General features: G+C 34.9%; 1 protein-coding gene across 4 annotated transcripts in view; it reads left to right on the forward strand.

Annotated features, from left to right (window-relative positions):
- Positions 1-1,252: 1,252 nt before the first annotated feature.
- The window catches only part of LRCH1 (leucine rich repeats and calponin homology domain containing 1), a 231,477-nt gene continuing 209,374 nt past the window's right edge, over positions 1,253-23,355 (forward strand). For 2 of the 4 annotated variants that reach the window (XM_031961918.1, XM_031961920.1), the window contains exon 1: positions 1,257-2,021. In XM_031961918.1, coding sequence (XP_031817778.1) covers positions 1,709-2,021 — 313 coding nt within the window. In that variant the 5' untranslated portion in view covers positions 1,257-1,708. Of the gene's footprint in view, positions 2,022-23,355 lie in introns of all 4 variants that reach the window. The other 2 variants (XM_031961917.1, XM_031961919.1) reach the window with 2 other exon arrangements.

Raw genomic sequence — 23,355 nt, forward strand, 5'->3', positions numbered from 1 at the left:
CATTCCTGACCTCCAGGAGTTTAAATTGGAAGGGGAGAGAGAAAAAAGAATATTGATTGACCCAGTACACATCAAAGCCCTAGCCATGGGATTCTAGGATATAGAGTTGAAAACATTATTAAAATAAGACATATATAACATATTAAATAATATATTTAGTGACTAAATATTAATGTTAGTGACTAAAATTTAGTGAGTACATTTTAATCTAATACACCGATTTTACAGAGTAAGAAACTGAGGTTATGAAGATATTACTATCCAGAGTTCTAAGTGCATTAATATCAGAGTTAGTATTTAAATTCAGATGTCTTGACTACAAATCTAGTGCTTCTCCCATTAACCTAGCTTCTTTCCTCATTCTGCTTGTTGAGCAAATTGATGACTTTATAACAAAGTGGAGGTTAGGGAGATAGCCAGGAAATAGCACCAGAGGAGCTGGAGAATTTGCTAGCATTCATTACCTTTCTGTATTACTGTTGACCAGATGAAAGAAGAGGGGCAGAGAAAACTCACTCAAGACATAAACAATGACCTGGTCTAAAGCAATTGGATTGACTCCAGTATTATATTACTCAACAAGGGCAACTGTAGCCACTGCTTACTGAAACCCACACACCTAGGTCTTGGGTCTCACAGATATCCTTTTCTATTTAATTCTCTTTCCCTGAATCCGCATAATATCTTTTCTCTAAGCAAATTGTCATTTTGCAAACAAACAGCAACGAAAACCTTCCTTCCCGGGTCTTAGTGGTCTTCAGCACTTTTGTTCCCTTTTTTGTTCGCTCTCCCCCGCACCCCCCAGCCCTTTTCTTATTCTTCCAAAATGGGACTAAGGATTGGCTAATGAATCTTTGGAGACCTAACTGTTAAAAGTGAGAGGGACCCTTTGGGTGCAAAGCACTTTCTCAAACGAGCTAAATTTGGCTAATTCCTTCTTCACTACGTTTACATTCCATCTATCACCCGGCAAAGAACCTGACCTTGGGGATCCCTAAAGACAGGAGAAAAGGGAGCCTTGGACAAAAAGTCAGCCCCCTCACTCCGATATGTGTGTGTGTGTGTGTGTGTGTGTGAGACTCCTTCCCCGGTTTCAAGGACTGTGCCCCTCTCCGGGCGCTGACTTCTCTTTGTTGAGGGTGTCTCTATCCCTCCTTTCTTGTTCGGGGTTGGCACCTCGATAGCTGGGCGCAGTCAGTCCCTCTTTGCTCTCCACCCTCTTGCGGAGGCGGAGGCGGGGACAGCTAGCCCAACCTCCTTTCCCCCACTCTCCCACTTGTCTAAAGTCGCGCCTCTTGCCCGCGGGGGCTGTGGGCATGCTCAGTGAACTGGCTGGGGCAAGTTGGACTTGCATGGGGAAGACGCCTTTGCCCTAACCCGGACTCGGGGCTGGATTGACAGCTTGGGGAAGGAGGAGGAGGAGGAAGAGAAAGGCCGGAGAGGAGGGAGCCCCAGCCAGAGACACATGCGCGCTACTGCTGCTGCCGCCGCCGCCGCCGTCCTTCGCTTCCCAGGGAAAGGAAATCTCTAAGAAACGGGCAGCCGCGGCCCGCCACTTCCACTCTCTTGCCCCTTCCCCGCGGCGCTGCCTGCCCGTCTGTTCCTGTAGAGAGGGGCACAATTTGAGGCACAATCTCCCTTTCCCCCGGGGGGGCGCAGGGACCCCCGCCAGCGCGGAGGGGCGGGGTGGGGGGACCGGGGGAAGAAGATGGCGACGCTGGGCAGTGAGCCCCAACCTTTCGCCCCTGCGCTCCCGGTTGCAGCCTTGCACCAGCATCACCATCACCATCACCATCACCATCACCACCACAGCGGAGCTGGGGCAGTAGTAGCTGGTGGAGGGGCTGGAGCCGGAGCTGGGGGCGGCGGGGGAGGCTACAACCTGCCTCTGAACCGAGGTCTGGAGCGGGCGCTCGAGGAGGCGGCCAACTCCGGGGGGCTCAACCTCAGCGCCCGAAAACTGAAGGAGTTTCCCAGAACCGTGGCCCTCGGACATGACCTCTCAGACACTGTGCAGGCAGGTGAGTACGCGGCTGCCACGCGCGTGTGTGTATATATCGTCCCCTCCTATTTTACTGCCAGGTTGAAAGCTGGAGAGACGTTGGGGTGGATTAACCTGTACACTCTCTAGTTGCGTGTGTGTGTGTGTGTGTGTGTGTGTGTGTGTGTGTGCAGGGAAGGGAGAAGGACGCGGGTTTGGAATTGTGCGGTGCACAGATCTCAAGTTTTGCTCCACATCTTCCGGATGGGCCTGTCTCATGTGCGCCGGGGAGAGCTGAGGCGCGCCTCTGTCTGAGCTTGCGTGTGTATGTGTGTGTTCATGTCTGCGTGCTCGTGGGCGGGGGTGCTCTCCCACTTCCACATCCTGCCGCAGCCCTCCGTGCGCCGCGGCGTAGCCGGTGTCCGCTGGAGCTACGGGCAGGCACGTTTGTGTGGAAGTGTCGGGATTGGGCGTGCAAAACGTTGCCCTGTGGGTCGCCGGGTGGGTGTGAATCTGACACATGCCTTCCATCCACCCATGCCCTCCTCTCTGTTACAGCGCAGATACCCGCCTTTCTGGATTAGGGTGTTGGTGCCCATCTATTGGCTGTGCGTTTGTGAATGAACAGGCGCCTGCGTTTTGCCCACGGGACCTAATTAGCGTAGGCTCTGGGTACACCGTGAAATCGTGTGTGTGTGTGTGTGTGTGTGTGTGTGTGTGTGTGTGTGTGTGTGTGAGAGAGAGAGAGAGAGAGAGAGAGAGAGAGAGAGAGAGAGAGGTTCTCCACTCCCATCTCCGTGTAGCCTTGTAGGCATTTTGAGTGGCTCTTGCACATTTATATTTAGATACAATTTAGTTACAAGTGATGTAGGGGTTGAATGAGGAATTCTTCCTATTTTTGTTGTGGTGTAGAAGAAACTTCCAGGGCTGTCTTGAATTGAAATAAACAATCTGTTCGGCAAGGACTGGTTCTTTATGAACTTTACATTCGTTAACTGTCCATACAGTTTTGTACATAAAAGAGATTATTTAGCTGTCTTTAACTTGATATTTTCCGGGGCAATGGAAGTAACCTCACAAGAAAAGTAATGAAAGTAGCCACTTAATGTGAGCCCTGCAAGTTGCAGCCCGTGCCAATGAACAGCCAACTTTTTCAAGTTATGTCATGTGTTGACATATTTCTACAAAGTCTGTTTTTTCTTTGCTAACTTATGATACATACACAGCAGCCTTAAGAATATACACTGCATGGTGGGGGTGGGATCCACGACTGAGTTCCTTACACAACTTACTTTGCTTTGAACAGTAAAATTTTAGTTCCCTTACTTGGGTTTATTTCATGGCAAACCTTGTTCCTTCCCAGGACTAATTTTTTTTTTTTTTTTTTTTTTTTTTTTAGTTCTTGGCTTGTTTCTCTTCAAGTGCTTCTTATTTTAGTCTTTTTTTCTTGTATGTTGAAGGTTTCTCCAGTGATTACAAGACTGGGCCTGATTTCTTTTCCACTCTGGATAGAAAATATAAATTCCTCTTGTGGTTTAATAGTGGAGAAAAGCAGTTTCAACTTTTGGAATACTGGAGCAGCCAGGGTTATTATATTTGAAGCAGTCAGAGTTCTGTAACTTGTATTTAGGAATACTCATGTCAGTCAAGAAATTGGGTATTTCCAGATATGTACTGGCCACAGCTGGGTAGCCTCTTTTCTATGTTGTTACTTCTTAGCTACATCTTCTGAAGCAGAAATAATTGATCAGATCGTGCAAAGCCTTTTTTTTTTCTTTTGGGTCTAATTTTAAGTAATTTTATCTCTTGGAGCTTGTCTTGTGTCTCAAGGTAGACTTAAGAATGTTCTTCATCAAGACTCTACAGAACACAAAATTGTATGTGTGTCAGAACAAATGTGTGTCAGAATGTGAGTCAGAACAAAAAAAGATGAAAAGAATAATTAAATTATTGATATTTGAATAGTTTGTGTGCCTTCTATAATTTATTTGATTATATTGTAACCTCTTTTTCCTCAAAATGGGAAACTTATGCATATTTTACATATTTGCTTTCACTTTCTTTTAGATTAATAATGTTTTTTTTTAAAGATCAGAGATGGTTCCATTATATCGTATAATCTAACAGTTGTTGCTTGTTGCTTCAATAATAAATTTAAAGACATTATTATTATTGGGACTCAGTATTTCCTGTTCTTCCCTTCCCTTTTTTAATGTAATTTTAGTTGTGGGTTCCCTGAGTTACTCATAGGATTAAGAACTGGAAATTGCAGTAGAGATCATCTGGTCAGACTCCCTCATTTTACCAAAAAAAAAAAAAAAAAAAAAAAAAAAACTCACAAAAGTATAAAATGGCTTATTCGGGTCCCACAGGTAGCAAGCCCCTCTGGGATTGAAAACCAGGTCTTTTGACTCTAAATCTAGTGCTTTTCTATAACAGCACACTTGTAATTAGCTCATTCCATGTTGTATAAATTCTAGATAATGACATTCTTCTAAAGCTTCATTCCTTAAGCTAAAAATGGAATCTTAATGAGGAGTCATTAGAGAGCAACTAAATAAAAATGGAGAACTCTTTTTTTTGCATGATGCATGGTGGGGGTGGGATCCAGGACTGAGTTCCTTAGACAACTTACTTTGCTTTGAATAGTAAAATTTTAGTTCCCTTACTTGGATTTATTTCATGGCAAACCTTGCTTCAAGACTCCACAGGACTCAAAATTGTATGTTAGTCAGGACAAAAAAAGATGACAAGAATAATTAAAATATTGATATTTGCTTACTGTTGCCAGTGCTCTGATTTGAATTTGAATACACAGATACGCTGAAAAAATTTTCAGATATTGGAGAAAAACCAATTTTCAGAACATCTTTGCTTCAAGTCAGAAGCTGGTTTTAAAACATATGTATTATTTCCTGAAGGTTGATTACTTGAATACTTTTTTGATATTTGGAAAAAGCAGTAAGTAAAGTAAGAGTTTAAATTTCCTCCAGACAACTGAATATTGATATTTCTTATCAATAAAGGTTAGTGTCACAGAACAGAAGCTATCAGTCGTAAAACATAAAGGAAAGAATTATTTCTCACTCGCTCACTTTTAAACTGTCTCAGAAACTGAAATTTAAAGGTTTCAAAGAAAGGGCTGCAAAATTGTGAAAATCTTTCAGTCAGTGAACAAGGAATTTATTAATGTCTTAATATGCACCAGAAAGATTCTGTCATCAGTCCTGAGGAAACAAAGTCAAAAGCCAAAACAGTCCCTGACATTCAGGGATTTCCAGTAGAGCTGAGGAGACAACATGTATATTTGTAGGTCTACAAAAGCCTTTTCTGTCTAGGTATTTGCGTCATATACACACACAGAGAGACACATATACATATACATGTGTTCACATATTTATTTACATGTGTGCTCCATAATACCTGCTTTACCTGCCTTCATGGCCTGGAACAAATTGTTCTTATACACTCATTCCACCAGGGAAAGTCTTACGGGTCCGGGGTAGATACTCCACTAACTCACCATAGGGTTTGAGATCCTTTTGTTACAGAGCGAGAGTTCTGGTTAGCCTGTTTGCCAAAATGGTTTATTGGAGTGTGGCTGCTGTGCATTCCACCCTTTCTTGGAGCCACGAGTGAGAGTAAGGTGGATCAGGTAGATACCAAATGCACAAAATTAGAGCATCCTCCCCAAATGTTCATATGGACTATTTGTGTCTGAACTGTAGCAGAGCATTCCAAGCTCATATTGGGCTGATCAGCCACAGACACATCGTAACTTGATTCTAACATAATAATATCATTTTGGTTCTCTTTGAGTATGAAGGACAACTAACACCAACCAACCAGTATGTATATATGTGTATATATGTATGTACTTTTTGTACATATGTACTTTTTGCTTGGGTCTAGAAAATGCTGTTAAGTGAAAAAATGAGTTAGGTAACATTTATGAAAGTAAATGCAGAAATGCCTAATCTACTTGGAAATAAGCAACAACATACGTCCTCTGATGGAAAGGGTACTGGACTCTGAAATTTGCAACACCAGAGTTTTAATACCACTTTAACTAGTTTTGGGACCTTGGATAAGTCACTTGAAACCTATCTAGGTCTCATTTATCTCATATGTAAAAAATATAATTAGAATTGATTTTTTCTTGCTTTAGATATATAAAAATTAATGTTAAATTAAGTTTTATTCCCATTTTATTCCCCTGAGGCCATTGATAAGCATATCTGTCAGAGAATTGGACTGTGTTAGGTTCCATGCTTTTTGTGTCCCTCTGCTTAGTGCCTAACATAGTGATACACAGACACTTATTTAATTTTGTTTCAGTGTTTTACTTGTTTAATAAAGTAATAAGTAACATTATCAACATTTGAAACTATTAGAAACTTTAGAAATTAGTTTCAGATACTCATGGAACAGCATTATATAAACACTGTAATGTGCTTAAATTGAGTGATTACTTTCAGAATCTATAGTCCAAAACATTTTTACCCTTTTGTGGACTGAAGAGATTCTTGTTTATTGGCTTTTTGATTTTTGGAATTAAGATTGAGGGGTCCTATTTTGTTAGTAACTTATTAGTTACTGATATTATTATTCAGGATGAAAAGTTTATTGAATTCAACATACTGTCTTATTTAAAGAATAATCTACTGCCAAAGATAGTAGTTTTGGACAAAACATTTTATAAATAGGTTAATGTACCTAGAACATAGGAGAATGAAGAAAGGATTGTGTAATGAGGGGGGAGAGAAGAAATGTATGTCCCATGTAATTGAGGAGAGGATTTTGAAAAGTAAAGTGAGTATCTTAGAAAGATAGAAAGAAGAATTAAAGGAGAGGAAGAATGATGTGGTCATGATGGATAGATAAAAAAGTAATTCGTCATTAATATCTTGGACTGGACCTCACTTGGCAAATAGAATCCCAAATTAAATTAGATATATATTAAATTCATAATATTTTTGGGTGATGAAGGTAAGTACAAAGTTTAATCCTTTAAGGAGTTGTATATCTAATTGAGGAGATAAGATAAAAAAATATTTTTATGTAGCAATTGGTCAACAATGAGAGACAAAATCAATAGAGGTTGTCAGATTATATGCATGGAAAGTCTGTGTTTAAGGGAAAGAGAGGTCATTTTCATGATGGCTAGTGGAGATTTTCTAGAAGTAGGGATTTTAGATCAAGAAGTTGAATTGGATTTCATTAGCTGAGCATGGGGAGGGAGAACTGAAAGACAGATATGTGTCTATCTGAAGAATGGTGGAGTTTATATGGAGAAGAACTAGAAAAGCATTATAGATTGTATAGAATGCTTTAAAGTGTAGGTTATAATCAGCAAGGAACCACTGAATGTTTTTTTTTTTTTTTTTTGGTCCAGAGAGTTACATCACCAAATCTATGAGATGATGAGGAAGGACTTCAATTATAAAATAGAAACTGAATGGAGGGGGCAGCATGAGATAAAAAAATTTACTTAAAAGAGTATGAGATGTTTTAGTGGCTTAATATATGAAATACCAGTATGAAGCAGGTGCCTCCATGAAAGTAAGTTGTACAGGGAGAATTTGATCAAAGTTCTACCAAATATAGTATTCTCATTTAGCAATTTTAAAAAAGATGTTGAAGCATTTAACATGTATTGGATTACCTGCCATTCAGGGGAGGGGGTGGAGGAAGGAGGGGATAATTTGGAACAGAAAGCTTTTCGAGGGTCAATGTTGAAAAATTGCCCATGCATGTTTTGTAAATTGAAAACTTTAATAAAAACAAAAACAGAAAAAGGATGTTGAAAACAGTGAAATATGAAAATGAGAACAAGTTAAAAATTTGACTTTTAAGTGGCTGAGGTTTTTGAAATATCTGAAACTGATTATTTTAAACAATTTCATGATTCAAAGTATTGTTAATAACTTTAGAGGTTGTTTTTCATAATACTCAATTTTTCCCCATTTTTCTTTCTTTTTAAAAAAGTTCAAGGGTTAATTTAGAATAAGCTTTAGGAAAAATACATTTTCCTTACTTATTTGATATCTTTAGTAACAAATACATAGGATTAAGCATTTGGAAAGAACCTTCTTAAAGAGCTTTTGGGAATCCTGCTACAATTTCATTATCAGAGAGCTACAGTTACTAGTCTAATTTAGGACTTAATTGAGTCCGTAATAGGGCCTCTTATTCTCTATTCTCCTACTTGTGTAAATATTGGACTTTGAGAGGAATATAAAAAGAGAAGGGGGGAAGTGTCCAGGACTTCCTGATGTGCCATCTTGGAAGTGGAATTAATGGAACACTGATTTAAATGCTCTTGGATAGACTGAAGCCTGAGATGTGAAGGCCTTTAAGTGCCCCTGATCTGTTTGATCTGTTGCTTCAGAAATTTTCAACATTTTAGAACTCTGATGACAAGCAGAATGAATCTGCTGTACACTCTGTTATGTAGTCAATCATTCCATAAGCATTTATTAAACACTTACTATGGGCTAATCTTGCAATTCATTTATTTGTCTGGAAGCACATGAATTCCATCATTTGAAATTGGGTAGACTTTAAAATATCAGGGAAAAACTGGAAGTGACTATGTAATCATTTGAAGCCCAATAATTATTTCATTATAAATATCATAAGCAAATTCAGTCTCTCACTATTAATAATACTTTTCTCTTAGAAATTCCCCCCTCCTCCCACTTAAGGTAGAGGGCATTTTCTTTACAGAGTCTTTTTGAGTGCTGAGGAGGAAGATGACTGGTTTGCATAGTGGTTCTAAATCTTGGTCAAATGTTCAGTTACCACTTCATTGTGGTATGGCAAAGGCAATTTCCAAAATCGTAAATGCTATTCTTATCACTTGTATTACAGACTGCTTTATTGACAAGGCAGCAGCATACTAATCATGCATCTAGAAAAAGATCATACAATTATATGTCCCGCAACCTTCAGGAATTCAAAGAGCTGATTAGTTTACAAAAGGACAAACCTAGACCTTAGCTTCATCATTCCAAAGATCTGTCTTAACAGTTTGTCAGTCACTGTAACATCTTAACTTTCATTAATTAAAAAGGGTACAGTAAGACTGAAACATGGTATATCACAGAGCTTTTTAACAGTTTACATTATTTTTGTGTTTGTACATCAAACAGTAAATTTTTTGAAATTAAAAAAAAAAACTGTGCTTGCCTTTTTTTAAAGCTATACTTTTGACATTTCTTTGACATTATAGGCCATTTTTTAAAAATAGTTTTGTTGTTATATTTAACTGCAGTTTAAAGTTCATGTTGGTTGTGCCATTTGCCTAGAAATGTTTCTTGTTACTGAATTTTCTCATAGGTTCATTAGGTATAGATTGAAAATATCGTTGATTTTAATATAGCATTCATTATTCTCTTTTTACATACTTATAAATAGTCCTATATTTATAATTTTTAATCTGCTCCTATAACCATCTCCTTCCAGAATCTTTATTGGGTGTGCCTTTCAAGAAATTTGGTAATTAGTGTAGCAGATGGGGTATGAACTCTATGGTGGTTGTGGGTTTATTAGTGGGAACTCCCCTCCCCAAACTATCTTGAGCTTTTGTTAAAACCCTACAAAAGCCTGTTTGTGTGGATATGATCCATATTCCATTGAGCCTTTTGGATATTTATCTTAGAGGAAAATTAGGTGAACTGTCTAGAGTTAGTATAGTAATTCTGTAGGAAGCAATTTGTACCCATTTGTATTCTTTTCTTTTTTAAAAATAAATTTTTATTGTTGTTTTTTGCTTTTTCTACCACCATAGTTTCTCCCGTGTCCCCCATCCTTATGTCCCCTTGGAAGTCATCTTGTAAAACACAGTATTTTTTTAAAGTTAAAAAATACAAAAAGGGGAAAGTCAACACAACCAATCAATACATAGAAAAAATTCAGAACAAATGCAGTGTGCAACACTTGTGCATTTCCCATCTCTGCAAATGAATGGTTTGAATGTATCTTCTCATTGTGTGTCTCTTGTATTTCTTCTTGTGAGTCATTCTTATTCTTTATAATTTTGTTCTAGTGTGGTTGTTCTGTCCATTTATATTATTGTAGTCATCGTATTGTTATATTGGCTTTGCTTACTTCACTCTGTATTGGCTCATATATATTTTAAAATAATTCACTGTATTCATCACATTCATCATTTCTGACAACACAGTAATAATCCATTACATTTATGTACCATAATTTCTTTAGCCATTCTAAATGGGTAAATGAGGAGAATGTCCATCCTTGATTTAATCTTTTATTTTTTGGGCAAAGGTTTTAGTGTATCTCTATTGCACATAATGCTTACTTTTGATTTTAGATAGATATTTTTAATAATGTTAAAAATAAAAATTTCCCCTTGAATATACATTGTATGATTTTTAAGCATATCTTAGTGTAGAATTTTGTCAAAGTATTTTCTGGTATCTGTTGAGATAATCACGTTGGTTTTATATGTTTTAATATGATTGTGTTGATTGTTTCCCTACATTCCTGGTATAGATTCAATTCATTTGTAATAAATAGTTTCTTCGACAAGTCATTTTAGTCTGTTTGACAAGATATTATTTAAAATTTTTGAATTGATATTCATTAATGATTCTGGTCTGTAGTTCTCTTTTTTATCCTTCTTTGCTTTAACTATTAGGACTATATTTGTTTCATGAAATAATTCTGGTAAGGTGATTTCCCCCTGCCCCAGTTATGGATAAGAATTTGTATAGTACTGGGGTACTGATTTGTATAGCATTGGCGTCACGCAAAAGTTTCATAAAATTCTCATATAATCCATCACTCTCAGGAGTTTTTTCTTTAATATTTCTTTTGTAACTTGTTCTATTAACTTTTCAGATATTGGGCTATTTAAGATCTTTATTTGGATGAGGGTAAGGACTACTTGATACCTGCTTCCCCAGGTCTTCAGAAAGCCATGGTGAGAGGAAGGCATAAACTTGACAAAAATCATCTCATCACTTGACTCATGCTTATGGAAGAGCTACATATTTCCCTAAATTTGACTTAGTATGCTATAGTAAGAAGTATTACACTTGGAAAACATCTGTTCCCACAAAATAGTTCAGAAATATAATGAAGTTGTTTATATGAACAAAATGTTTAGGGTTGATGAACTGTGAGTTTGGCTTCTCTTGCATACCAAGAAACTGAAAAATACTTTTGTAATTAGAATTCTGTATTTAGTCATAAGTTGAGCATAAATTTTGGTTTTTTTAAATTTAAAATAAGTGTTTTTTTCTGTTAAAGTAAAATATAGTTAAACGTAATTTTAAGGATAAAATATTTAAGAATCACATAACAGGAAAAATTTATTTTTTATTTCTTTTTTTAAACAGGGAATTACGACTCCTTTACAATGAGTAATATACATTTACTATAGTACAGGGCTTCAAACACAGTCGGTGCTTAATAAATATTTATTGAATGGGTGAAGAAAGGAATCCATCTAATATAATGTGAGCCCACTATATTCTATTTTTATCTATTCTAGGACAGATAATTAAATTTTGGGGTTCTTTTTTACTTTCTGCTCTTTACCTTTGGCCAGATCTACCAGAAGAACAAGGGTGAAAAAACACTACCACTGCATTCCAAGAGTCCCCCTTCTTGTTGTTCACTAGGTGATCTTGGGTCTTACTCTCATACCCAAATCAAAAAGGGGGAAGAGGAAGAGATTTTTTTAATAAAAAAAAACCACCTTAAGTATACAGATAAACTTCGTAAAGTGTGAAGGAATATTAGGTACAAATCATCTGTACTTGAACAGTATCATTTGTAAAGTTTGTCTTTGTTCTATCCAAGTTAGTGCTTTCACACGATATTGCTTTAAGTAAAGTGAGCTAACATTTATAGATCCTCCCAGGTCTTTTCAGCTTGCCCTTTTCCCACATTTCCTTTTTCTGGTTTATAGTGCATTACTCCCAATGGAACCAGTCAGTCAATAAATGAGCATTTATTAAGTACATTCTGTGTAGGGCATTGGTGATTTAAAGATAAGCAACAAACAAGACATGCTTTCAAAAAGTTTACATCTTATTAAGGGAAGCAGGATATATACATACAAGTAAACATAAAATAGATGAGTGGGAGGGAATCATTAGTAACAACTCTGCTCAGAAAAGGTCTTCCTTGTTCTTTATTCTTATCCAAATGGGATATATTCTGTAAATCTTCTGCTCATGTTCCCCTTTCTGTTTGTCAGGCTATTCTAAGCTTTAGTGATGGATCACTTAGTCAGTCCCTCATCTGAACTCTACTGATAATAATAGATTATATTTATATAACCCTTGTAGTTTATAAGTGCTTTATAAGTACAAACTTTATCTAAGTGGTTATATCTCATTTTTACATAGCCAAATAACTTTTTGCTTATATCTGTAAAAAACCATGACAAATATAGAATAGGTAATAGGAGATCTAGTTTCTAGATCTGATTTTTGTTGTTAATGATATGTGACAGCAAGCTACTTAGATTACCTTGGCCTGAGTTCCCTTATGTATAAAGTCAGAATATTAAACTAGATATGATTTTAGAATTTATTAAATTTAATCATGTGAATCTTAGATCCTTAGTCTTTCAATACTTGAAATTGTGAGTCAGGCAAAACATAGTGAAGGCCACTGGTGTGTGTGAGGATGCAGTATACTGCCAAGAAAGAAGCTCATGAAAGAAGTGACCTAGTGAATTTACTCAGACAAATATATGAATAGAAAAGAAGGTGTAAGTCAGTTAAGCTGGACAAAAGGTGGACAGCCTATGTACTTCATTTATATCAAGAGAACTAGAGGAGAAGGAAGGCTCCTGTTAACCTGAGTGGATGAACTGTGAAGTATTTCTGGGAGTAAATGGATGAAAGTTTTAGTAGGATGAAAATGTATTGATGGATTGATCTTATCTAATCAAATAACATGAGTGAGATCACAGATCCAATTGAACTATTAAAATATATTTTAATAAAATAAAAACCCCAGATCCTTCAGTAAATTAATTCTCTTACAAATTTGTAAAGGATCAGGGCAAAAGAGCACTTGAATATTACAATCTTTATGGTTAGTAAATGAATGGTTTAGAGAAAGAGATTCCAATGTGTAGTCTGTCAGTAAATATTTATTGCGTGCCTACTATATACCAAGTACTGGGCTAAGAGCAGGAGATATAAAGAAGTGCAAAAGGCAATCTTTGCTGAGGAGGAATGGGGAAGACAATATGTAAACAAATTTATATAAACAAGTTACTAAAAGGATAAACAGTAAATAATTAACTGAAGGAAGGCACTAGAATTAAGGGGAATCTAGAATAGCTTCCAGGAAAAGGTGGAATTTTAGTGGGGGTTTGAAGAAAACCAGGGAAGCTGCATGAGGAAGGAGAGCATTCTAGGCATGGGCAAGAGCCAGGGAAAATGCCCTGAGAGTCCTCTTTTTAAAATTTCTTCCCTAGGAAGTCTGGTTGATCATCTTTGCCTACATTCCTAAAAGACTAGGATTTTTCTGGTCATTGTGGAAAGTCTGGATTTAAAATCTTTTAGGTATGCCAGTCATCTCAGGAGTTACATGTTTTTGTAATAGATTTATAATTCATCTAGCCACTTACTATTAATGTTTTCTTCTATTTCCATAATACTTTCCAATGCTTTTTAAAAAAAAAACTTTAGCATAGAACACAACTTTATGGAAGCTAATATGCATAAACTAAATCTGTTTCATAATATTCAGTATATAGCTGTGAATATTTGTTGCTTTTATTATTATCATTATAGTTTTTTATTGACAAAACATATGCATGGTTAATTTTTCAACATTGACCCTTGCAAACATTTCTGTTCCAACTTTTCCCCTCCTTCCCTCCACCCCCTCCCCTAGATGGCAGGCAGTCCCATACATGTTAAACATGTTAAAGCATATGTTAAATGCAATATATGTACAAATACTGATACAGTTACCTTGTTGCACAAGAAGAATCAGATTTAGAAAGTTAAAAATAACCTGGGAAGAAAAACAAAATGCAAGCAAACAACAACAGAAAGAGTTTTGCTCTTTTTGTTTGTTTGTTTGTTTTTTAACTGTCATTGTGTCTTATTGAGGAGGGAAATGGAATGCTAAGGCTCTGTCCTTGAAATCAGGATGTTAATTAAGACTTGGGATTGTAATATGGAATGTACACAATGGGTATTCCTGGAGTGATGTGCATGCTAGTAGTTTTTAAGATCTACCTTTCACAAAATATTTCATAGAGAAAACATAAATTGACTAAGTGCTTAGCTGACTTTTTTCAGATTCAAGTACTTAAGTTATTCCTCAATCTATATAAAACATTTTGATAGCATTCATGTAAGTCTCATCTTTTCCTGTTGAACAAATGTTCGTCCATGCTTTAGGAGTTTTAATTGCTGTTAAAACCTAACTCTGAAATACCACATTACTTGATTTGGGCAGATATTAGGTTGGGTTCTTTGACTTTTAGTAATGAAAATTTTTTGTAATATGTGAATTGTCATTTCTCTTATTGTTTTTTTAAATAGAACATTAAAACATTTGAGTGGTTATTAAGTATTTACCCATGGAGGCAGAGAATTGTAAAAGGGTTACTTAGCAAAAACTATTTCTTGCTTCCAGAATCTTTATGGTCCATGATTAGTGTCTCTCTTCTGGTTTCTATGCTAGATCTTTTCAGACTCTTATTTAAATGCTCACTTAATAAGATTCTTTGGCCAACATAGGTAATAATTTTAGCAGAAAAAATAAGGCATAGTATTTTAAAATGTAAATTAATATGGTTTTGTCAGTGCCACAGCTGCTACAAGTCTGATACTTACATCATATAGATATATTTTTGGATACATTTTGTTGTTATCAAAATAGAAGAATGATCTGAATTGCTAAAAGTTGTTTTAGAAAATCAGTACTGTAGTATCATTTTTCTTTTGATTGTGATTAAGTGACACTTTTAATTTATACTAACTGAAAAAAAAATTCTGAACAATGCCAAAATAATAGTATACTCTGAATTTTGTGTGACCTCTTTATATTAATCTACTCCACAACACAATATTGCTTTCTTTTGCTGAGGGAAACAAATCAGTACTTGTTTAAGTTATCTTCTTATTAGGTTAAGTTAAGCAATTTGGAATTTTCCTGATGATATTCTATAATTATAGAGTTGCAGTATATAGAATGTATGAAGCATTCCATATGTGACCATATACTGGAGTATAGCTCAAGTCAATTAAAAAGTAATTGAAAAAAAATTTAACTAAATAAAAAATAATGTAATGTGGAATAAATACAATATATAATAAATAATATAAATAAATAAAATACAATATAACATAGATAATATCACTCTATGGTTTTCTAAGTCAATAAGCAGTTTGGATCCTTGTCCTGAGACAAGACACTACACTACTGTGTAGGAACTCCTCTTTCTATTTAAGTTTGACACCATTGGTATAATAGAGAGAAAGGTAGGACTTGCCAAGAGGAAGATCATTGTTCAAGTCCTACCTCTGAGACATACTGGCTGCATGAATTTTTGCAAATCGCTTAATCTCTTTGTGTTCCAAGTAGATTACTGTAATGACAAATTGTGAGGAATGTACCAATATACATTGATACAGTTTCCTCATTTGAGAATTCCTTAAACCAGTGAAATTGCGGTTCTAGAATCTATCCAATCCATTTCTGCAAATTATATGAATAAGGGACACGTTGCTGTTTGATTTCATAAAATATTTTTCATTACGCCTTTGCATGGAATTTAATGTGATTTCTTATTGTCTATTTTTTAAGTTGGAGAGATAGGCAGAATGATATTGTAAACTGCATCAAGAGATAGTGTCCAAAATTAGAAAAGTGATAGTTTTGTGTACTTTTCTCAGCAAAACTCACATCTAGAATATTTAGTTCTGGACATCATATCTTAGCAAAAGATGTCCACAAGCTAGAATGCATCCAGGAGAATAGGGACCAAGATGATGAGAAAACTTGAAGTTAAGACAATTGGAAGACTGGCTGAAGGGAGTAGGAATGTTTAACCTGGAGAAGAGAAGGCATCATGGCTTTATTCAAGGATGTAAATAACTGTCCTGTGGAAGAGGAGGTATACCAGTTCTGCTTAGTCCTAGAACACAGAACTAGGAATAATAGTGAGTAAAAGTTGGGGTGATCCAGATTTAGATGATATAAGGAAATACTTCCTAACAGTTAGGATCAATCAGGATTGGGGTGGGCTGATTTAGAAAGTTTTATGTTCCCCTAATACTGATTGGGGATGTCCTAAAGGGAATTCAACAGGTAGGACGGGATTTCCTCCAACTCTGAAACTTGAATTCTTTTGACCTCTTCCTGTTTTTCTAACATTTCCATCTCAACCTTCTCCTTCTTTTCTGACTTTATAAATCATTTTATGCATGTTCTTGAGTTTTAAAAAGAAGTTAAATAAGCATTAATGATTTAAAAGATTCTAAAGAGAGCATGGATGTTTGGAATAAGTTTGTGTATGTAAGATATTTATTGGTTTTTCTTAATCTTTTTTTCTTGTCTGTTTGGATAAATTGTTTTGTTTTGCTTTTTGGCAACATTCATCATAATGTTTCTGCTTAGGGCTAACTTTGGTTAGTTTTTTTGAACCATGTCTTATAACAAATATTTACATGTGCATTCCTAGATACTAGAATTACAAGTTCTCTTGGCTAATCAATAGTGAAATAAATAGAGAAAAAAGAATCAAACTGTACATGATACTCAGAAAGCTTCTTGAACTGGCAAAATATTACATTTGCATCTACTTTGTGTTCTGTCTTAAATTCCCAAATCATTCCACAGTCAGTTAATGACTTGATGACATGCTTTGACCCTTAGTAACATAGGATTGCTGAAAGTATGTAACTATTAGTTCATTTCATTTTTTTTTTCATGCCTGTCACTGCATGCACTCGGGTGCATATTTGTAATGTCCTAGGAGTGGGAATTGTGTCATTTTCTTCAGGGTTCTGGAGGAAAAGTAGTTGATATGACTCAGGAATCTAAGTAACACAAATGTCTGTGGTTACTTAAATATGAAAATTCCCCCTGTGTTGTTGGCATTATTTGGGTCCTGCTACTGGGATAGGAGGGAGGATGAGGATAGGAATTTTGTCCATGTGCTACACATGATAATGGTTTTCTCTTGGAAGTTGTAATTGCTAATACTCTATATCCTCCTCAGCATAGGCCAGGATTAGTAAAACATTATGTAGATCTTCTTTCACATTTGCAAAAACCTCAAGTAATTACATTTCCTTTTTTGGTGGTTAGACTTGAATTTTATTTTTATACATGTTTCTCAAGTTAGAAAGCATTTATTGAAATAAGGTTTTTATCTGTACCCACATGACTTTTTTGATACAGATCTCAGAAGACATTTTAGGGCTGAAGATAATCCTGAAATGAGTTTGTAACTTTCCCTGTCTCCCAATAGTTTGACTTTATCTGGCTTTATTTTATCATTAGACATATCCTACATTTTGTTCCATTGTTTTTTAATTCTTCTTGCATTTGTTTTATTTTATTTTTTAAATTTAGTTTTTGTTGATCTTGTTTTGGTTTTTATGTCACTTTCTGTTTTGTATATGTATACATTAAAAAAAACCTTCCTTTTAGCAAAAAATGAGATTTAAAAAGGGAACTCATCAAAACTAACTTAACACACTATGGTCAAATATAACAACATATATATTGTTTTGTACTCATAGCTCTCCACCTCTGCCAAGAAGTTGTATTGGAACCCGTTCCTATTAAAACATTAGAGAATATAGGAATAAATGGAGTTTTCCTTAAAATGTTCAGTAACATCTATTTAAAACCATCAGCAAACATCATATGTAATGGGGATAAGCAAGCATCATTCCCAATAAGATCAGTGGTGAAACAAGGTTGCCCATTATCACCATTACTATCCAGTATCCTATGAGAAATGTTAGCTTTGGCAATGAGAAGAAAAAGAAATTAAAGGAATTAGAGTAGGTAATGAGGAAACCAAATTATCACTCTTTACAGATGATATGATGGTATACTTAGAGAATCCTAAAGAATCAACTAAAAAACATTCACAACTTTAACAAAGTTGCAGGACACAAAATAAATCCACTATAAATCATCAGCTTTTATATATATTATCAACAAAGTGCAGCAGCAAGAGATAAAAAGAGAAAATCCATTTAGAATAACTGTTGATAATGTAAAATATTTGGGAGTCTATCTGGCAAGGCAAAGTCAGGAACTATATGAACACAACTACAAAATACTTTCAACACAAATAAAGTCAGATCTACTTGATTGGAAAAACATTAACTGCTCATGGATAGGCCGAGCTAATATAATAAAAATGATAATACTACTCAAATTAATCTACTTATTCAGGGTCATACCAAGCAAATTCCCAAGAAATTATTTTACAGATTTGGAAAAAATAGTGACAAAGTTCATCTGGAAGAACAAAAGGTCAATTTCAAGGGAATTAATGAAATAAAATGCAAATGTAGGTAGCCTAGCTGTGCCAGACTAAAACTATACTGTAAAGCAGTGGTCATTAAAACCATTTGGTACTGAATAAGAAATAGAGTAGTCGATCAGTGGAATAGGTTAGGTTCATAGGACAAAATAGTCAATGATTATACTAATCTAGTGTTTGATAAACCCAAAGACCCCAGCTTTTGGGATAAGAATCACTATTTGACAAAAACTGCTGGGAAAATTGGAAACTAGTATGGCAGGAACTAGGCATTGACCCTCTCCTAACACTATATACCAAGATAAGGTCTAAATGGGTTCATGATTTAGACATAAAGAGTGATATAAACAGATTAGAAGAACAAAAGACAATTTATCTCCCAGATCTGTGGAGAAGGAAGAAATTTGTAGCTAAAGAAGAACTGGATTTCCTTATTGAATATGAATAGATAATTTTGATTATATTAAGTTAAAAAGGTTTTATGCAAACTAAACTAATACAGACAAAATTAGAAGGGAAGCAATAAACTGGGAGGACATTTTTACATTCAAAGGTTCTGATAAAGGCCTTATTTCCAAAATATATAGAGAATTGACTCAAATTTATAAGAAATCAAGCCATTCTCCAATGATAAATGGTCAAAGGATATGAACAGACAATTTTCAGATGAAGAAATTGAAACCATTCCTAGCCATATGAAAAGATGTTACAAATCACTATTGATCAGAGAAATGCAAATTAAGACAACTCTGAGATATCATTACACACCTGTCAGATTGAGTAAGTTTATAGGAAAAGATAATGCTGAATGTTGAAGGGGATGTGGGAAAACTGGGAAACTGATACATTGTTCGTGAAATTGTGAATGGATCCAACCATTCTGGAGAGCAATTTGGAACTATGCTCAAAAAGTTATTAAACTGCAAACCCTTTGAGCCAGCAGTGTTTCTACTGGGCTTATATCCCAAAGAGATCTTAAAGGAGGGAAAGAGATACACATGTGCAAAAATGTTTGTGGCAGCCCTCTTTATGGTGGCTGGAAACTGAACAGATGCCCATCAATTAGAGAATGGCTGAATAAATTATGGTATATGAGTGTTATGGAATATTATTGTTCTGTAAGAAATGACCAGCAGGATGATTTTAGAAAGGCCTGGAGAGACTTACACGAACTGATGCTAAGTGAAATGAACAGAACCAGGAGATCATTATATACTGCAACAATAGTACTATATGATGATCAATTCTGATGGATGTGACTCTTGTCAACAATGAGATGATTGAGGCCAGTTCCAATGATTTTGTGATGAAGAGAGCCATCTACACCCAGAGAGAGGCCTGTGGGAACTGAGTGTGGCTCACAATGTAGAAATTTCACTCTTTTTGTTGTTGTTTGCTTGCATTTTGTTTTTCTTCTCATTTTTTTCCTTTTTGATCTGATTTTCTTATGCAACAAGGTAATTGTATAAACATGTATACATATGTTGGATTTAACATGTTTTAACATGTTTAACATATATTGGATTACTTGCCATCTGAGGAGGGGGTGGTGGAAAGGGGAGAAAATTTGGAACACAAGTTTTTGCAAGGGTCAATGTTAAAAACTTATATGTTTTGAAAAAAAAAAACTTTAATTTAAAAAAGAAGTGGGGTTGGAGGGAGCAGTGCATTTTCTCATCTCTTCTCCATGGCCAATTTGGCAATTATGTCATTCAGAGTTGCCTTTTTTGTTTTTTAATTTAATTTTTTTTAAAATTTTTGGTGAGGTAATTGGGCTTAAGTGAATTGCTCTGAGAACAGATTTCAATTCAGGCCCTCCTGACTTAAGGGCTAGTGCCCTATCTACTATGCCAACTACCTGCCCTGCTTTTTAAAATTATATTGTTTTATTCACAAATGGTTTTCCTGTTTCTGCTTACTTCACTTGATATCAATTCATGTCTTTTTCTGTTCCTCTGAATTTTTGTATTCCTTATTTCTTATGGCATGGTAATGTTTCATTACCTTCAAGCTTGTTGTTATTTGTTTTTCATTCTTGAAGAGAACCAGTGACAGATGATTACATTCTCAAAGGCCAGTATGGGAATTTTTTCTTCCACCTCGTAATTTCCATAAAAGATGGAGGGGAACCTCTTTAAAAAGGACCTAACACTGTGTTAGATACAGAATTACTCAATAAAAATTTCCATGCATGAGTAATAATTATACACATACTTTTGGAACATATTATAGTTTTCCTTTTCTCCCAAACACTTGCTTTAATTTTATTGGAAAAGAGGATGGATGGCCAAGCAGCCTGGTAATTCTCCATAGCCTTCCTTGTCTTTGGCCTCTCTGGGTTTTACCAGATACACTTAGAATGTTCTGTACTACATGAACCTTTTTTTGAGCTTCTCTTCCCTTGGACCCTCACCAGTAGTAACCTTGGTTTGTTTGGAACTAACATGATATTTATATTTATTGCATTTTCACATTCCATTGAAAAAATAATTCTTTCGGTAAAATTTTTTTCTTTCAAATTGTAAATTATGTGAGGATATGATCTTGTGTCTTGTTTTTTCTCTCACAAGATTTTTTATAAGTATATTTTTAATGTAACAGTGTAAGATTCATACAGTGTGATAAATTTTATAACTTCAAATTATATATTTATATATAATATGTAATTATATATAATATATATTTATTTGTATCAATATATGTAACATGTATATTTATAACTTCAAATATAAATAAAATTTATAACTTCAAAACAATTTTCCAATACTTAGACCTGAATGAGTGGAGAGGAGGTAGTAATAAGTCAGAAGCATCCTGATTGGGATGCCAGCTGTACTCAACGTTTGACAGTTAATTCACAAGGTAGAAAGTGTGTGTGTGTGTATGTGTGTGTGTGTGGTCAGAATAGTAATAGATTATGGGTCAGCTCTGTGGCACAGTGAATAAAGTGCAGTCTGGTATTAGGAAGATCTGAGTTCAAATTTGGCCTCAGATATTTTCTAGCTGTATGATGCTGGGCAAATTGCTTAACCTTCAGTTTCTTCATCTGTAAAATTAGCTAGAAAAAGAAATGGCAAACTACTTTAATATTTTGACCAAGAAACCCTAAATGGGGTCATGAAGAGTCAGACTTGAATGAGAAAATTAAAAATAGAGCGTGAGGTAGCCATGTTGACAGATTTCTTTGTTGGATAGGGTTCATGGATTAGGTGCTCCATCATTTTCCACCTCCAGGGTACATAAAAATTGAGAAGTAATGTTGCTTAATGGAAAGATCAGTGGACTTGAAAGTCAAGAGACTTAAGTGTAAATTCTGATTGTCATTTATCATCTATGTGACCATGAACAAGTTTATTTGTCTCTGTTTCTACATCCGTTAAAATTATGGTAATTATACTTTATATTCAACAGGGTTGTTATGAGGAAACATGTTTCAAAACTTATTAGACAACAATTCCATACAAAGAATTTACAGTAAAACTTGTTTTCACCTGATTATTTCAGGGGCAGAGGTTCTAGCAAAGTTTATTACTTTTATGGCACTAAAATTTGGGAAGTCATGCTCACTTCTAGCTAGATTCCCATGCATGGAAGTATATTTTAGTAATAGTAAGTCCTTTATACAGTCCTTTATATAACTTAAGATGCCTTGGGGGTTTTTTATGTTGGCAGTAGGATCAACATTGTGAAATAGTTTATTTTTTTGGATTTACTAAGTGAAATGACTTTAAAATCTTTGCGATAAATAGTTTAGAAATGTGAATTGGCACTAAGTTCTTTAGTAATAGCAATTGTAATTTGCATTATTGTTATATACAAAACCTCACAAATTGACCAGGAATACTAAAAATAATTTCTTCCATTTGTATAACCAAAGTAGGTATGAGAGAGGCCCTTTACTCAGAAAGGTATATTTTACTTTAAATCATCATTTAAACTATTTCTCATTTTCTGCCTCATGGTGCTGAAAGGTAGCACCTTGATACTTTGTAATAGTATATGATATAAAATGAGTAAACATTTTTCTGAAAAGTTTAATAAGTCCAAGAAGAGTTAAAACATTTTTTGAAAAGCTAATTAAATTTATGTTCTAAGTATGCTTTTCTACCCCTCTCCCTAAAACACTAAGAACTGATTTTAACTAAAAGATGTTTTACTTGTGGAAATGTCAAAGCAATTTGCAGAATGAGAATTCTTTGTGTATTTTAACTTAATATACCCAAGTTATATGGTATTAATAGTCAAAAGAGAATGAAAAATAATTTGAAATCTTGTGACTAAAAAGTCCTTAATTAAGAATGACAAGGAATTCCAATGATAGTTGTAGAGATAATAGTATAAATCTCAACTTAAAATGTACTTTCATAATAGATTAGAATGGCAAATCTATAATTTTGTCTAAAATGAGTTATAAAACTTCAACTTTCTAACATCTAAATTAGTGAAGTATGTTTTTTAGTGGAGGTTTTGGAGGCAAAATATCATATTGTATTTCTTTAGAAGTTACTTGTTAAATTTTAATGTAAGCAATATCCTCTACATTGGTCTTAAACAGCTCATTTGGTATTTAATATTTTTTTAAAAAGAAATTCTTTTCTTGATTAAATCATTGTCTTTAAAGTTTCACTTCTGGTGAAGTATTCATAAATTGACATAGCCCTTTTTGGCTTCTTAAGATTCAGTTTCATCCAAAAATTCATCAGGCTATCATATTTTTAGGATTTGAGTAGAATAAAGTATGAGAACACTTTTAACACATTGAAGGCTTCTCTACGGGCATCTCCATCCCAACTTGGTATCTATTTCTTTATGGATAAATCTGATTTCATATTCTGCTGTAAGGATTGTGAAGTGA

Source organism: Sarcophilus harrisii, chromosome 3, assembly GCF_902635505.1.
Source record: "Sarcophilus harrisii chromosome 3, mSarHar1.11, whole genome shotgun sequence".
Lineage (NCBI taxonomy): Eukaryota > Metazoa > Chordata > Mammalia > Dasyuromorphia > Dasyuridae > Sarcophilus > Sarcophilus harrisii.